Here is a 17,353-nt window from a genome sequence, read left to right as displayed (position 1 = left end):
AATCCAGCTGAAATCATTCTTAACTGAATTCAGAATAAAAAGGGCTTAATTTACCTACAAAGAAGATCTGTCTGACAATAAGCGTTGCTAAACACTGAAATGAATTAATTGTACATAGTCTAAAGTGGCTTCCCTGGTGATCTTTAAGAACAAAAGAAACACCTGTTTGCCTGTCAGCAAGACAGCCTGACCCTTAGAGGCCCCTTATAGTCACCTTGTGCTTCATGCTTTTGTAATGAAAAGATTTTGTGACATCTCGCTTGCAAATGGAAGCGCACACTTGTGACATTTTAATTTCAAGGTCTGAATTGTTAAAACTCCTTGTCTTCCTATGGCTTGTTTAGATACATTGCCTCCTTCTTAGTCTATGAGACTTTAGACTTTTTCCAACTCTCATTTTATTTTTATTTTATCCTTAGAGCTATTATTTAAATCTCTTAGGAAGAGATTTTGTTAATCACTTTATCTTTTAGTCCAGGAGTTCTTAATCTGCGGTTCATGAATAGATTTCAGGGGAGCCCTGAATTTGGATAGGAAAAAAATTATACCTTTATTTTCAGTAATTGTTAACTGATATTTAGCAAACCTTGTCGAAGGCAACAAACATAATTCTCAGAAAGGTTTGTAAGTTTCATCAGTCTGCCAAAGGGGTCCAGGATGTCAAAAAAAATCGAGCCTCTACTTTAGCTTGTAAGACATATCAATAGGCAGAAAATAAATACTGTCTGTAGTTGAAAGGGCATTAGATTTGGAATCAGAAACTACTGAGTAGAATCCCAGATCTTCCATTTACCACCTGTTCACTTTGGGCAAGTCACTTAATAATAACAACATGATAGTTTTATACACACATATACATATACATTTATATTTTCCCCAAGAGTTGCAAAGTGCCTTACATATATTATCTTTTGAAAGCTTAATTTTCTTTTTTCAGTGATCAAAGATCTATTTTCTGCCTCCCTCCTCTTGAGGAATATGCAAAAACGAAATCCTTATAACAAATAATAGCTAGTTAACTGAGTGACTAATCTACATAGTCAAACAAAACAAATACTTACAGTTGCTGTGCCCAAAATTATATCTTAGTCTCTACTCCAAGTCTATCACTCTGTCAGGAGGTGAGGAACATGTTTCATTCTGAGTTTTCTGGAATCATGGTTGGTCATTGTGTTGATCAGAGTTCTTAGATGTTTCAAAGTTGTCTTTTAAAAAGTGGTGGTTATTACATAATTTTTTTTTCTCCTGGTTATTCTGTTCACTTCATTCTTGTCAGTTCCTAGAATTTAAATAGATTATCTCATTTAATTTATATGACAGTTATGAGTTACATACTGACCTAGTCACCATTTTACATATCAGCAAATGACTTGCCTAAAGTCATAAAGCCAGTCTGAGGGAGGATTTAAATCTAGGTCTTCCTGACTCAATTATCATGCTGCTTCTCTTCTTTCTTAACCTTGATGGGCTTTCATTTTCTATAAATTGAGGGGAGTTGATTAATTAGTCTCTGTGGTCCTTTCTGGGTGTTTCGGTTCCCTGCTAGGAACCTGCTCATCCCAAGTTTCTTTATAAATTACTGTTTCTCTTTATTTTTGTAACTGAAACCAAACTGGTGCCCATCCATTACAAACAAGTCCATTATGCATCAGAAGCAAATCCCACCTAGTAATTTAAGCCTTCACAGCACCTAGAGAGAAAATTTGTCTTGATAGAGTGTCTATCAGATGGAACTGTGTATTTAATAAACAGCCAATGCATGTAAATGCATCTCGCTGTCAAAAGATATCATTAATCTGATTTTGCAGGAATTTTAACAAATTCATTTTTGAAAGGCCAAAAGCCTTTAAAATTTAACACGAGTAGAAGTTCTTCTTCCACCAAGACATTATGCTTAAATCTAGTATAATTAGATTGTTCTTAGATCACTTAGAAGATGATTTAGTCCAACATGCTTGTATTAGAGATAGAAACTGAACCAGAATGTGACTTGCCCAACTTGCACAACTAATATGCCCTGGTTAATGTATTCTTGGGGGATCCAAGTCCAAATACAATACACCACAATATCTAATTGTTTCTCCTGAACAATTAAACATGTATTTAGATACTATTTTGTTTACTAATGATTGCATGTATCTCGGTCTTCCCTTTGCAATTAGATGGTAAAGTCCTTATAAAAAGGCAAAGATATGTCTTATCCTTCTGTTCTTTTCCCATTCCAACCCTTCCCGGCTGCTATTCCTTTTCTGTTTTCCCCATTTGAGAAGCAGTCTATAGGGGTGAGATACCTAGTTTGAAAGCCAAAAAGACCTGTGATTTCTTTGGTACTAGGAACTCAAATGTGATATTTATATCTGTACCAGTAAGGGTCTCCATCTTGCTTGCAATTTATAGTCCTAGTTATCTATAGTATTAAGACTTGTTGCTCTGAAGTCGGGAGGACCCGAGTTCAAATTTGACCTCAGTCACTTAACTTATCTATGTGACCCCAGGCAACTCACTTAACTCCAATTGCCTCAGCAAAAAAAAAAAAAAAAAAAAGACTTGTTTTATTACAAGACAGAGTTTTATTACAAATATATTTCCTTACTTTTTCTGGACCCTTTTCAGAATTTGGTTTTTAAATGTATAAAATTATAAAGGAAACCATATATGTATATGCATGTATATACACACACATATAAATGTATACATACAATACATATTATACCTACATATATTTATATATATAATATGTATATATGTATGTGCACATATGTATATGTATATGTACACACACAAAACAAATTTGCAGATCCTAGATTAAGAACCACTAGACTCAGTGATCTCTAAGGCCTCCAAATATAAAAATGAAGAGATTGAACTAGATCAGGGGTTCTTAACTTGGGATCCATGAATTTAAAACAATTTTTGATATCTTTATTTTAATATATTTTCTCTTGTAATCCTATATATATGCATATATGTATATGTATATATATGCATATATGTGTATATATATATATATATACACACACACACATATGTATATATATATTTTGCATTTAAAAACTTATTCTGAGAAGAGATCCACAGGGCTTTCCATGACCCCCAAAATGGTTATATACCCCTGGAGTAAATGATTTCTAAGGCCACCAACAGCAAAAGTAAAGAGATTGAACCAGACACCCTATAAGTCTCCTGCCAACCCTAGCACTGTATGCTTCTATGATGTAATTCTGGGCCTACCTGGATGACAGTCCAACTGAGTAAGTGCCTCCTACTATGCCAACTGAGCTAATTCTACATTTCTCAGTTGTGGAAACTCCTCTCTTGAGTAAATAGCACGTGGGTTTTATTTTTTATCATTTCTCCCTACTCCCTCCAATAGCATAATTCCCTTTGAAGCAGTTCTTTATGAGTTTTTCCAGCCTCCAGAGAACCTAATACACTTTCCTTCATAATTATGTATTTATGCAATAGAGCAGACTATGTCCCAGAGGATGCCTACAAGTCACTTTGCTAAACAAAACTTGTTTCATAATCTTTCAAGTATGAATCTTTTGTTCTTTCTTTTTCTCATCTTGGTCGCCATGGGAGGCCCCATGGAGATCATGCGTACTGCTTTCAAGGTTGACTTTGGACATTCCCTGGGTTCTGATTTTCTTTGCTTTGATTTGGTTTCCAATTATCTACTCACAAAATATTCTGCAAATCCTTTTCCCCCTTTTCTCCCAGCCTAACCTTGGTGGCTGATTTACTTTAACAAGTCATTTATTTAAATTTTTTTTCAAAAATATTTTCCCCCCAAATACATGTAAAGATAATTTTTGACATTCACTTTTGTAAGATTTTGTGTTCCAAATTTTTCTCCCTCCCTCCTTTATCTTCTCCAAGACAGCAAGTAATCTGATACAGGTTTAATAGGTGCAGTTCTAACAGGTAATTTATGGAGAGCCTACTGTGAACAAATCATTAGGCAGATATGGAGAAGACAGATTTGTTTAGTGGCAATATTTGTAGGTGTCAGGGACAGGTCTTACATGTTACTGAGTTAAATATTACCTAAAATATTGTTCCTTCTCCCTTTCTCCCAAAATCTCTCTCTCTGATGCCTGAAAGCCTGAAGCATGTGAAGAATTGAACTTGAATCTTGGTTTCTTTTGGAGATGTGTTGCTCTAACCTCTTGCTAAGATTTCAACAATCAATCAGTCAATGTTTATTAATTGTCACTCTATTCCTTGACTGCATCCCACCCCCAAATTCTCTGCAAGCAACAGGCCAATTGGGCTGGATCACAAAGCACATAGAGGAAAGTAATGTGAAACAAACCTAGAAAGGAAGATTGAAATCAGATTGTGAAAGACCTTAAAAATCAAATAGAAAAATTTGTAATTTTCTTCTAGAGGCAAAAAAAAGTCATTTCATTTCAGTTTCTTGAGCAGGGAAATGGCATGGTCAAACCAATGCTTTAGAAATATTAATTTGGTATTCATACATGTAATTGGGGGAAAATAAAATGTTATTTAAAAAAAGATAGTTATATTGAATTACTTGGTGTCAAAGAGGGGGAGTAGAGGGAAGGGAGGGAGAAAAAAATTGGAACATAAGGTTTTGCAGGGGTGAATGTTGAAAATAAAAAGCTAAAAAATAAATAAAAGATAGTCCTGGAGAAAGAAAATAAATTTAATCCTCCTAATGAACAGTGATATAAATATATTTAAAAGAAAAATCAAGTAACAGAATATGGCAGTCTATTAAAATGTATTCATTATGTCCAAAAAAAGAGAAATAATTTATCTTCTCTGTGGAGGTTGGAATTGAGAAAGGAGAGACTTTTAGCAAAGGAACCAATTAGGAAGCTAATTGTCCAGATCAAGTCGAATAATGACTGTATGTGGAAAGGAGATAGATGCAAGGTAATAATGGAAGTAGAATAAAAAAAAATTGACACAAATTCTTTCCCTCTTCAGTATGGCAAAGATTATTTCTGTGAGCCATCACTTACTCCAGTGGTGCCATGGGCTACTAATCTAACTTCAGCCTTTGAGGCTCCTCAATCTCCTTCTACCAGTAGCTCAGAGTTCACAAAAGCCCTTCCCGTGATTCCACTCATTCTAGAATCAGATTGTTTTGGCACTTGAAAGATTTTCCACCTTATATTAATTATTTCAATTTCTTTCTTTCTTTCTTTCTTTTTTTTTTTTTATAAAGATGGTGGTGCTTATGGACCCAGATGAGGATCCAGATGATGCTTTGAGAGCCAATCGTTCTCGTGAAAAGACATTTATATTTGATATTGTTTTCGATCAGCAAGCTTCCCAGGTGAACTTCTTCCTAGCACATTTCTTCAGAGATTTCAGATGCCTGATTTCAAATAGGGTCATTTTACTGAAGTGCCAGTTGACCAACCTTTAAAACCTAACTCAAATACCACTTCCTTCACAAAATCTGATTATTTCATTCCTCCTCTGACTTTGTACTCTGCTTTGTAATTCTTTAATGAATTTCTAACAATTACAACTGGAGCTCCCCTGTTCCCATCTATTAAGGGGCCCCTTTTTCTGGATTCCCTTATACAGTGACTGAAGTGGCACCTAATGAGAGTGGTAAACTGTAAGGGGCAGACTATCCTGCTCTAATTATGCCAGTTGCATGCCCTCCAAGAAAATATTGAGATACCAAAGAAAGAGGGGCTCATACTAACAAGAGATTTTATTAGCATTCATTAGGTTGATTTGGTTGTTTAAAGGAGTTTAGTCATAAGAGGCCAGTCATCTTGGGCAGTAGTAGGATAAAGTAACTTTGTGGATCCTCACATCAACCCCAGGGCAGGTCAGGTATTGCATAAAAATAGAATAAAGAAGAAATAAAGAAGGCCCGGATGGCCCAGGGTCATGTGCAAGTTTTCCCATGGCATAATTAGAGCTCCTCTTGCTGTTTACATTTACTCTGAATCCTAGTGTCCAGCTGTAACGACCTATTAATAGTTTCTTGACATTCTACTTCCTTGTCCAGGCCATTGCACTAGTTATTTCTCAAACTTGGAATATGCCCTGCTACCTTCTGTCTCTGAATTTCCCTGGATTCCTTCAAAACTTAGCTCAAATATTACCTTCTGCAAGAGAATCTTTCCAGTTCTCTCCATTCCCCATCCTTCATGTCTTCCTCATACACATTACCATCATTAGTGATGTGTGTGTATATGTTGTTGCCCTTCATTCTTTTTCTTTTTTAATTTTTTTTTTTTGCCCTTTATTCTTAAAGGAATACCAAAAGGACTTTACTATGTTGAAGTCAAGGTACAATCTTTCTGTGTCTGACCAGATCAATATGAGCTCAGAAAACTACCTTAGGTCGGGCACAAATAGTCCTCATGAACATTTGGAGCGGAGATGTTTTTACCTTTATACATCTCACATTTTTTTTTTTTTGCTTCACTCACACATTTCAGTGACTTCTTTGATGTGGGAATGCCAGGCTGAATAGTCCTTTTCCAGAGTCTACTATGTCATGAAATCAATTCTATTTATTTCATACACACACACACACACACACACACACACACACACACACATATTTACATATTCTCTCCTCTTTTGAAATATATGCTCTTTAAGAGCAAGGATTGTTTTTTGTCTTTTTTTGTATCCCCATGATTTAGCACAGTACCTGGCACATAATAGATATTGAAATTCTTGGAACTGATCTGCCTTGGTAGAAGAAATTTCTCAACAGCATTTTCCTGTATCTATGAAATCATGGATCCAATAAAAAAAAAGTAATATAGTTACTTGTATAGATGTCTTTTATCTGCCTGCTGTTTAAGGAGACCAATGTTCAAATCTTTGTTTTAGCTTTGTTCAAACCTTGGATCTTCCCTAGCTTGGTGCTCTGCACTAAGTAAGTAGTTAATAAATAAATGAATGGTTGCTCTAAAGCCCCATAATCCATCCAACATTTAGATTTGTTAGAGCTACTAGCTTTTCTGTTTTTTGGTTTTTGGGGCAAATTTCACAAAAGAGGACCCAAGTAAGTAGTATGAGTAATCTTTTCAAATTGACTTAGGATAAATTCAGTTGAGGTGAAGGAGATAGATAGAAACCCTGGGACACTGACCCCCAGTAGGCAAAGACCCCAGAAACCCAGAAGGGCCTCAAGGCAGGCAGATGTAGGAAGTTCACTTAGGGTGAAGCAGCCTGAAAGATGGAAGCCCACACCAGCTGGCAGCTTTCTATTTTAATTAATTATTCTTGCTAACTAGATACTGAGCTCAATTGTTCTTTTTTTCCCCAAAAAGTTTATTGGTGGTGGTCTTTTCTTTTTCACCACCATCATCATAATTATAGTTAAGTAGTATTTCAACTCTGTTATTTCTGATTCCAAATTTATAACTCTTTCCACCATGCCACATAAGACATTTTTAATATTCTTTTCAACTGAGCCCTTGCTTAATTTTTTCTATGCTGTTGAAAAGGTAAATGTTATTTAAATGCCCTTTAAATCTTAGCATTTTAGGACACTGCTCCTGTGACTCTGGCCTAGTCATGGCTCTTGAATATTAATTTTTCAGAAGAACTGAGACCAATTAAGGTCCTTTCCAAGTTCCTAATAGTAAAGCTCTATTATTCTGTATTTAGATATCATCTATGGTTCAGACTAAAAGGCTTTCCAGTAATTATCTTCCTTAGAACTCTAAATCAATGATCCCACAGATTTACAAGTTTATCCATTTATCATAATTTCACATATGTGGAAACTGAAACAGAGAAGAATTAAGTAGCTTATTCACTGAAAATCAACCACAGAATACTGGATTTCAAGTTAGGCTTACATCTTCAAAGATCATCTGGTCTAGCAGTTCTCAAACTTTTTGGTCTCAAACATTCTTGAAAATTATTGAAGACCCTCCTCAAAAGAAGTTTTGTTTGTACAGGTTATATCTATTGATATTTATTATATTATAAATTAAAACACTTAATATTATTATGAAAATAGTTTTGACCTCCCAGGCTCTTTTAAAGGGTCTCAGGGACCTCAGGATTTTCTGCCTCACACTGAAAGCCATTGATTTAATACAGCTCCTTCTTTTTCTTTTTTTTTTTTCTGAGACAATTGGGGTTAAGTGACCTATCCAGCATCACACAGCTAGGAAGTGTTAAGTGTCTGAGATCGGATTTGAACTCAGATCCTCCTGACTTCAGGGCTAGTGCTCTATCCACAGCACCAGTTAGCTGCTCCCAGCTCATTTATTTTCTAAAAGCCAAAGAGTCTTGTCCAAATAAGCCTGGTATTGGATCTCTGGGTTTAGGAGTATGGACATCTTACTTTATTTTCTTAATTCTAAATTCCTTCCTAGAGTAGTTGTGCTAATATCTCCTCTCACAATGCATTCATATGCATATCATTCTACAACTTTTCCAATTTTGACCATTCCTGTCTTTTGTCATCTTTGCCAGTTTGGTGGATAAGGTGAAATCTCAGGGTTGTTTTAGTTTTCATTTCTCTTATTTTAAGTGATTTGAGGCATTCTTTTATATTATTATTAAACATGGAAAATTTCCACATTCACTTTTTTAGTTTGATTGTACTTTTGATTCCAAGCTCACAGAATAACTATAGCTAAGACCCGATTAGTGTGAATAAAGAGTTCTTTGAAATTGTCGCATATATTTGAATTCACACTTTGACATCATAATAATGTAAAATATAATAACTGGTTATTGCTCAGTAGAAATAATAATGTGATCATTTCGGGAGATTCATTATTAAAACTAATGGGACTTAGCTATAAATCATATGAGGAAATTCACAGATGATCCCTCCAAATCATTTCCTCTTTTGAAATTTTATGATTCTATGATTTTTAAACTCTTTTTGTCTTGCTAATTTTTGCATTTCTTTTTATTTCTCTTGTTTCTTGCTGAGAAAGGCAAAAGTGGAAATAACGTGCATAATTTAGAGAAAAAATAGCAATTAAATGAAACACTTGCTGACTGCCACCTTTTTGGCTTCTTATTAGAGTGACAGATTTACTGTTTATTTGCAGGAGGAAGTGTACTGTTCTACAACTCAACACTTAGTGGAAGGAGTCATTTCTGGATACAATGCAACAGTCTTTGCATATGGCCCATCAGGTACTAATTAAAAAACAAAAAGCAAAACGTGCTTATCAGCAAAGGCTTTAAAATGAGGAGGACTAAACCCAAAATTGCAAGATTTATTTGCTAGTAACACAAAAATTGTCCAAGAATTCATTGATAGGTACTGTTGCCAATCATACTAAACAACCTACTGAATTATTTTAATGACTGTTATTATATACTTGGAGCACAGTCTCATGGTATGAAAAAAATCTAATGGATTCCAGTCAACATTTTTTGCAATTTTTTATAGTTTTTAGTTATATATCAGAAAGATGGATAGAATTTTACACAAGATAGAAGGAGAATGTAAAGATTTACCAAGGGCTGCTAGAAGAAAGGAAAATTCTACATCAGGTAAAATAATCAGAACATGAAAAGATTTACTTAGAATTTACAGATTAACCACTAACACTAGAACCACAAAATTCTCATCACAAGTTGTGCTAATGGGAGCTGTTGGAATACATGGGAGCCACCTGATAATGGCTGCTAGAGATCCAACCCAGACCTGCAGAATGGATCTTTTCTTGTGAGAGGATGATACAAGGAGACTGAGAGGCAGTTGCTGTTCTCTGACCTCTCTGACTGAGTCTGACTGATGGTTATAATTCCAGCATGGAAAAATTCTCTTACCATAGTTCCCATTTTTGGTCATAGATACACATAATAACATGTACATGTCTGGCCATATTAATGCACATCAAACTTGTCTCTGGATGCCTTAATACAGGTTTTCTATCAAGTATTTTCACAAGCAGATACAAGTATTGTTTTTTTTTTTTTTTGACTTTTTTTTTAAATAACTTTTTATTGATAGAACTCATGCCAGGGTAATTTTTTACAGCTTTATCCCTTGCATTCACTTCTGTTCCAATTTGTCCCCTCCCTCCCTCCACCCCTTCCCCCAGATGGCAAGCAGTCCTTTACATGTTGAATGGGTTACAAGATATCCTAGATACAATATATGTGTGCAGAACCGAACAGTTTTCTTGTTGCACAGGGAGAATTGAATTCAGAAGGTAGAAATAACCCGGGAAGAAAAACAAAAATGCAAGCAGTTTATATTCATTTCCCAGTGTTCTTTCTCTGGGTGTAGCTGCTTCTGTCCATCTTTGATCAATTAAGGCTCTCTTCAGATACAAGTATTGTGAAGCATTGAATACATTACGAGCAAAGCAAAAATAATACAATAATAATTATTTGCAAGGTACAATATAGAGTTTTCATGATGTCTTCAATTTAACCTCTTATAAGCAACCAACCCCAGATATCCAGTCAATATCTCCAAATGTTTAATCTTCTTCAGATCTTCCCCTAGCTTTCCAAAAGTAATTCGGGTACTGAGAAAATATCAAGAGTTTAATCAAACACGTATGTACAAAATTCAGTTAATGTTGATTTTAACAATAGATATCCTGTCAACTTGGATTCAGCTCTCTCCCTCATGAAATCATCTGCTTCTGGGAAAACATTTTCCCTTGGAAATTTTGGAATGGGTCTTGTTCCTAGGGTAGTTAAAAAAAGACATTCTTAGTAAATTCACAGTTTTTAAATCAATCATAGAAGTTCTCTAGATAATGCTGCTTAAAATTGCTTGCTGTTATGCTTAGTGTAATTTAGTAGAGCCTGACAAAATCTAATCACATTGGCCTTCCAGTAATCCATGTGATGAAAGCCAGTTCAAACTTTATGGAGTTAACCTAATACAAAATAGAGCTGGGAGAAGAACATCAAATTAGACTACCTGTAGTTCATCTGAAAGTTCAAAGAATTTCAGTTTTGTCATACTGATTGTTCTTATTTTTATCTGAACTCTGTAAGAAAAATTCTATCCATCAGCCAGAGGAAGAAATAGTCTTTGTAAAATAAGTCATTCTGTTTCTCCATATTATCAAAGAATTATCTCAGTGGAAAAAAAAAATGATCTCCCATTTAAGAACAACTCACAAAATATAATTCAAAATGCATTTTTCTCTTAATTATTAGAAGCTTTAATTAAAAAAAATAGCATCCCACAATATTCATTCTTAATGATTGGTAATTCTCCAATATTACCCTAATTTGAAAAACTGGCTTTTTAACAAAGCACTACAGACTTCATTTTTTTTTCTTTTAAAATTTCCATATCTATTTAACCATCTTGCACATATCAAATATTATGGATAACCAATCTATCTAATGTATAAGCCTCAATAAACTGAGAAACCTTTTCCCTAAAGCCAAGTGCTTTAAGAGCATATAATTATATGTTATATGTTATGGCAAGATATCCTATTTCTGATCATCTTGAGGACCAAAAATATTTTCCTTCTGTTTTCCAAATGTGTATATACAAAATGTATATGCCTATAACCATAGTAGTGAAACAGTTTCTTGACACTTAAAAACAGCTCTTTATGTGAGAGCCTCAATTCAATTTGAGACTTTATCAAGAATCACTGACATATTCAGATATAGTTATTATAACTTATCTAAAGGCTGTTATTAAAACATATCCAAAACCTGTGTATTTATGTATTTGCATAGATAGACATCTGTGAATATTCAAATAAATCTTAGGAATTATTAGTAATTCCCTGTTACTTGTAGGATAAAATCTATCATTTAGGACCATCATCATTATTCAGCTTTTTTCTTTTTCTTTTTCATAACTGACACAACAGTGGAAATTTTAAGATTACAAATATAATTACATCTATCATAAGAAATTTTACGTATATTCCTTTATCCAATGAAACATTTGAAAGTCAATCACTTACATTCTTATTCTCAAGTAGAATATATTGTTGAGTTCCATAAAGTGAAGTTTGTTATTCCATTAGAAGTAAAATTTTATATCTTTATCATGTCACATCTTTACACACATACACATAGATATAACTGTATCCTCTCTCAAAGGGGAATGGAATTTTGTATGTACACATATACACTATATAGATATAACTATCTTCTCTCAAAAGGAAATGGAATTTTGTATAAACACACACATACATATATATATATATATACATTCATATATTTATATGTCCTTCATTTCATCCAGAAAAAGATGTGATAGCAATATAGATATCATCTTTTTTTAATGATAGATTTTTATTTTCAAAATATATGCAAAGATAGTTTTCAACAGTCACTCTTGCAAAACTGTGTTCCAATTTTTTTCTCCCTCCCTTCGCTTCTCCCCCTCCCCTAAATAGCAAGTAATCCAATATATGTTAAACAACTGTAATTCTTCTATATAAATTTCCACAATTATCATGCTGCACAAGAAAAAATCAGATCAAAAAGAAAAAAAAAAGAGGAAAAAAACAAAAAACAACAACAAAGGTGAAAATATTATGTTGAGATGTATTCACAATTCCACCAACAATGTATTAGTGTCCCTGTTTTCCCACATCCCCTCCTGTTGGTCATTTCTTACAGAACAATAATATTCCATAACATTCTTATACTATAACTTATTCAGCCATTCTCCAACTGCAGATCTAATCTTATACACAGATATGTAATTATTAAGTTCTAATTGTTGTTTGTTCTTCCTTTTCAAAAAGGACCATGACATCAGGAAGATGACACCATGATGTGTAATTGAATTGGATTGAAATGAGGGAGGGCTGTGCAAGGGTACCTGCCTCACTTTCTCCTCTGGAACCAACTGGGTTCAGTGGAAAAATATAGATCAGAATGAATGGAGATGGCCCTGGATTCAGTGGGAGAACCTGGTCTTTTTAAGCTTAGGCTTCTGTTTTGTTTTGTTTTATTTAACAGATCTCAGTTTGCTGAGGCAATACCCAGTCATTTATTAAGGCTAGATAAGAAATGAGGCAGAATGGCCTCTTTTACCTAGTTGAAAAATATCAATCTGGGAGGGGAAGACCCTCAGGGTTTCTGATCAAAACAGCAAAATTGCTATTTACATTCCCTTTGAACCAATCAGGGTCCAAACAATGAACAACTGGGACTCTTCCAACAAAGTATAAACAACTTCTATGAGTAGGAATTGGAACTGCCTTATTGGGGACCCAATAGAAACTGGCCAGTTGGGAAATGCAATTTTTTCTTATCTTTTCTTTCTTCTTCTTTCCCTTCCCTTTGTCCCCATAGGGTATCATATCCTTACCTGACAGTGCTCTGTCCAAAGGAATATAAATTTTGATCACTGAAACTTTGCAAGGTATCTTGGGATTTATAGGTTAGATTTTTTTCTTAAGGATCATGCCTTAAATCCAAGTCACTCTTGCTCTCACTGATTGACCAGCAATAATTATTGAGTCAATGAGAAAGGAAATACCAAGTCGAAAAATCTAATTTTCTGTAGTCACCCTGATGAGGAAATTGAGGCAAGTTATGGTCACAAATTCAGTACAGTAAAAACAAAACAATAGGACCTTCTATAATTGCATTCCATTTTAGCAGTTCAGAAATGCTTGGTGTAATCACCAATAACAAAAAGGTCCACCATAAGATTTTTGCAGTTTTCTTGTCATTGTTAGAGAAAGTTGTTATACAAGAAAGAAGGACATTGTAACAAATAAAATCAGCACTGTTGCTTCAAGCCTGAGCCTAAAGTCACAGATAGACCTGTCATAGTTATACCAGGGAAAAACTTGCTTAGTATTGCCATAACGAAGTCACAGCAAAAGTCATAAATATCTTTTAGAACATATAAGAGAGTTCCAAATTATTTACAGGATATTAAAGCCAAGCTCAGAATCAAGCAAGAGGGAAACATTCTTGCTGAAAAAAGAAATATCACAGTAAGGAAACTGAGTCAAGAAACTCCTTGATTCCCTTCATAAGGGAATCTCAACCTTCCTACTCATTAATATTAACCAGTAGCAGTTCCATAAAGCAGCTTCTCTAAGCACCTTTTAGCACTTTCCTTTTTTTTTTCCCCTGTTTTCTTTTCTTGGTTTTTTTTTTTTTTTTTTTTTTTTTTTTTTTTTTTGGTTGTTGTTGTTGTTTTGTTTTGTTTTAATTTTTTTTTAAAATAACTTTTTATTGACCGAACCCATGCCAGGGTAATTTTTTACAACATTATCCCTTGCACTCACTTCTGTTCTGATTTTTCCCCTCCCTCCCTCCACCCTCTCCCCTAGATGGCAAGCAGTCCTTTACATGTTAAATAGGTTACAGTATATCCTAGATACGATATATGTGTGCAGAACTGAACAGTTCTCTTGTTGCACAGGGAGAATTGGATTCAGAAGATATAAATAACCTGGGAAGAAAAACAAAAATGCAAGCAGTTTATATTCATTTCCCAGTGTTCTTTGAGTGTAGTTGCTTCTGTCCATCATTGATCAACTGAAACTGAGTTAGATCTTCTCTTTGTCGAAGAAATCCACTTCCATCAGAATACATCCTCATATAATATCGTTGTTGAGGTATATAATGATCTCCTGGTTCTGCTCATTTCACTTAGCATCAGTTCATGTAAGTCTCGCCAGTCCTCTCTGTATTCATCCTGCTGGTCATTTCTTACAGAAAGCACTTTCCTTTAATGGTAGAATATTGGAGTAACTAATTCAAATAGAGATATATTTGAATTTAAAACTCAAAACATCTTAAATTATAGTTCTATCTCAGACAGCAAGTTTCACTGCTTACAGTTTAGAGCAGAATACAGTTGTTTTTCATGTTGTAATAACAACTGATTAACAATAAGTAACAATAAAAGCATTCAAAGACAGTTCTTATTAAGCATCTACAAGGCTTTCCAAAAATATTCATTGTTTTACTTTCAAAGTTTAAACATATGCTGATGTAAAAGCCAAGTAAGAAGATATTTTAAAATATTTGTATTCTGAACATTTATACACAAAGTGAATACTGAATAATTCATTCATAACCCAGAACAAGAAATAACAGTTAACTACTGGTCTGAAGATATTAAGATATATAGGTAAAACTAAATTGACTCAAAGATTTAAACATTAATACATATTATTACAGATACAATTCCACAATTTACAGAATCTGTGTCGGGACAAATACATTACATAAATAACGAAGTTTTTCTCACTTTAGGCTATGAGTGTTTTTGGGAAAGGACTTAGTACCTTTGTAATATAAAGACTCAAAGTACTTCTAGTTTCAGGTCGAATCAACAAACCACAATTTCCTAATGTTTTCACAGAGCTGGTAAGATTTCAAGCTCTCTCTCTCTCTCTCTCTAATCTCTGTATCTCTGTCTCTGTCTCCATCTCCCTCCCTCCCTCTCCCTCTCTCCCTTCCTCCTTTTACTTTTATCTCTCCCTTTCAAATGTATGGCTCTCTTTCAAATGTATGAGAACAGAAATCTTCCCATTCTCCTCTGATCACAATAACATCCAAAGCTTTCTAAAGCTTTCTTTCTATCTTCTTATGTACTTTGATTAAAGCCTTATCAACTTATTTAACACTTATTCTTATTATTTCTTAATCCCTCACATTTCTATATTTCCCAGTCATATCTCAAATCTATTTTCAGAACTAGTTTCCTTCATTCCACTGAATCACTCCTTTGAAAATTAACAAAATACTAATTAAAATGAAACCTTCAATCCTTTCCCCAGATCATAACTGAAGCTTCTTAGAGGGACAAGGAACAGTTACAAGATTGTTTAAATAAAGACTATTCCTAGCCTGCACTTAGCCAAAATCCTATCTTGAAGGAGATCTCTACAATCTTAGGAAATTTCTTGCCCTCCCTCTGTATTCTAATGAAATTAGAGACCTCCTACCCTAGGTACAAGATATATTGCAATTCCTCAGAAATTTTTCTCACAGAAGCAAATCCATTACAGTTCCTATTAAAAGATTTAGGATTTGCTCTTTTTTTTTCTTTCTATTTTAATATCTTTAGGCAATAAAGAGGATAACAGAGGTATTTTATATAACAAAAATCCTTTTACCCACAAAACTCACTAAGATATTTCAGCATTTTCAAATCACATTTTCATGAATATTTATTGCATGTTTCTGCTAAAGGGAAGTCTTTTTAGACAACTCTCTCTCTTTTTTTCTCTCTTTACACTCCCAATCTAGCCAGAATTGGGACATAAAGATGAGAAAAAGTTCCCATTTTAAAAAATGTGTTCTAGTTCTTGAAATTTTCTCCCACTAAAAGTTTAACTGCAAGTTTACATTTTACAGTAAAGTGAGGTCAATATCAGAACAGTAGCTACTATAGACAATCAGAGCTAATTCATTTAAACTTACACATAAGATTTCAAGTTCAAAAGTTCCTTCTGGGATCAAGAATATTATATTTCTATCCATTTCTACAATTCATAATTTTTTTCTGAGAGTTTAACTAGACTGGACCTTTTATATTGAGAGTAGAATAAATAATTTAACTTCTGAATCTACAGTTTTCACAAACTAGAATTCCTTGACTTTTAACCAGGATTATTTGAGGAATCCCATAATTACCATTGACCTTTCAAGGCAGAATAATGATTTACATCAAGTATATTATTGGTGATAGATTCCTATCTATCCTTACACTCTTTCTGACCATTTAAGATTCCTATCAAGCCGGACCAGAACTGGTCAAGACTAGTTGGTTGTTATCCTTTATTCTTCAAGAGGACCAAAATGATATCATAAGAGCTCAGAATGCATTGCCACAGTTCAGACACAGATAGTCCCTTTGAACATCTTGGGGTAATATTTTTCTCTAAAATGTATTTATTCTCTGGGAGCAGGTTTCTTGAGGGGCTTCTGGAGGCAGCCATAGTTTCAGTTCAGTGTAATCACTCCAAATGCAGCTAGGAGTTAAAGTCCAAATCCTTTAAAGTCTTGTTTTCTTCACTTGGGGCTCGGCTAGTTTTCTGGAGGCCTTCTGTAGTATTGCTTCTGAGAGCTTAAGCTGCCTCCTTTGGCTTGTGAATCTCCTCCACTGAATCCTGGCTGAGGCTCAGAACTTCTAGTGCATTTCTCTTCTAGTGGGCTTGTCCTTTACTGGGCTTGTTCTTCTTGGCCCTGACAGCTCCTCTTTATATATGGTCTCTTAAAGGTGTGAATCTTGTGGAATTATAATAAGTACTAAGTACATGTAAATTAGAGAATCATTATCTCATCAATTCCACTGAGCACCTCGTAAGAATCCTAATATTCTCTAACTTAGTGCATCTCATGTTTCTTCAGAGCTATTTCAATTCTGCTTTGCTCATAGAGCAGAGCATCTTCTGGAATGAGAGTGCTCCATGTTGGATGGACTTGTGTCAGTGCCTCTTAT

The 17,353-nt window shown here is 34.3% G+C and overlaps 1 protein-coding gene across 1 annotated transcript in view; it reads left to right on the top strand.

Annotated features, from left to right (window-relative positions):
* Nucleotides 1–17,353, top strand: part of LOC127563887 (kinesin-like protein KIF19) — a 61,555-nt gene that overhangs the window by 8,573 nt on the left and 35,629 nt on the right. Inside the window, exons 3-4 of the mRNA XM_052000096.1 lie at nucleotides 5,198–5,308; nucleotides 9,033–9,120. Of these exons, the coding sequence (XP_051856056.1) occupies nucleotides 5,198–5,308; nucleotides 9,033–9,120 (199 nt within the window). The remainder of the gene's footprint in view (nucleotides 1–5,197; nucleotides 5,309–9,032; nucleotides 9,121–17,353) is intronic.

This window comes from Antechinus flavipes, chromosome 1, assembly GCF_016432865.1.
Source record: "Antechinus flavipes isolate AdamAnt ecotype Samford, QLD, Australia chromosome 1, AdamAnt_v2, whole genome shotgun sequence".
Lineage (NCBI taxonomy): Eukaryota > Metazoa > Chordata > Mammalia > Dasyuromorphia > Dasyuridae > Antechinus > Antechinus flavipes.
Note: the sequence above shows the minus strand (reverse complement) of the source record. Positions and strands in the feature narration are given on the sequence as shown.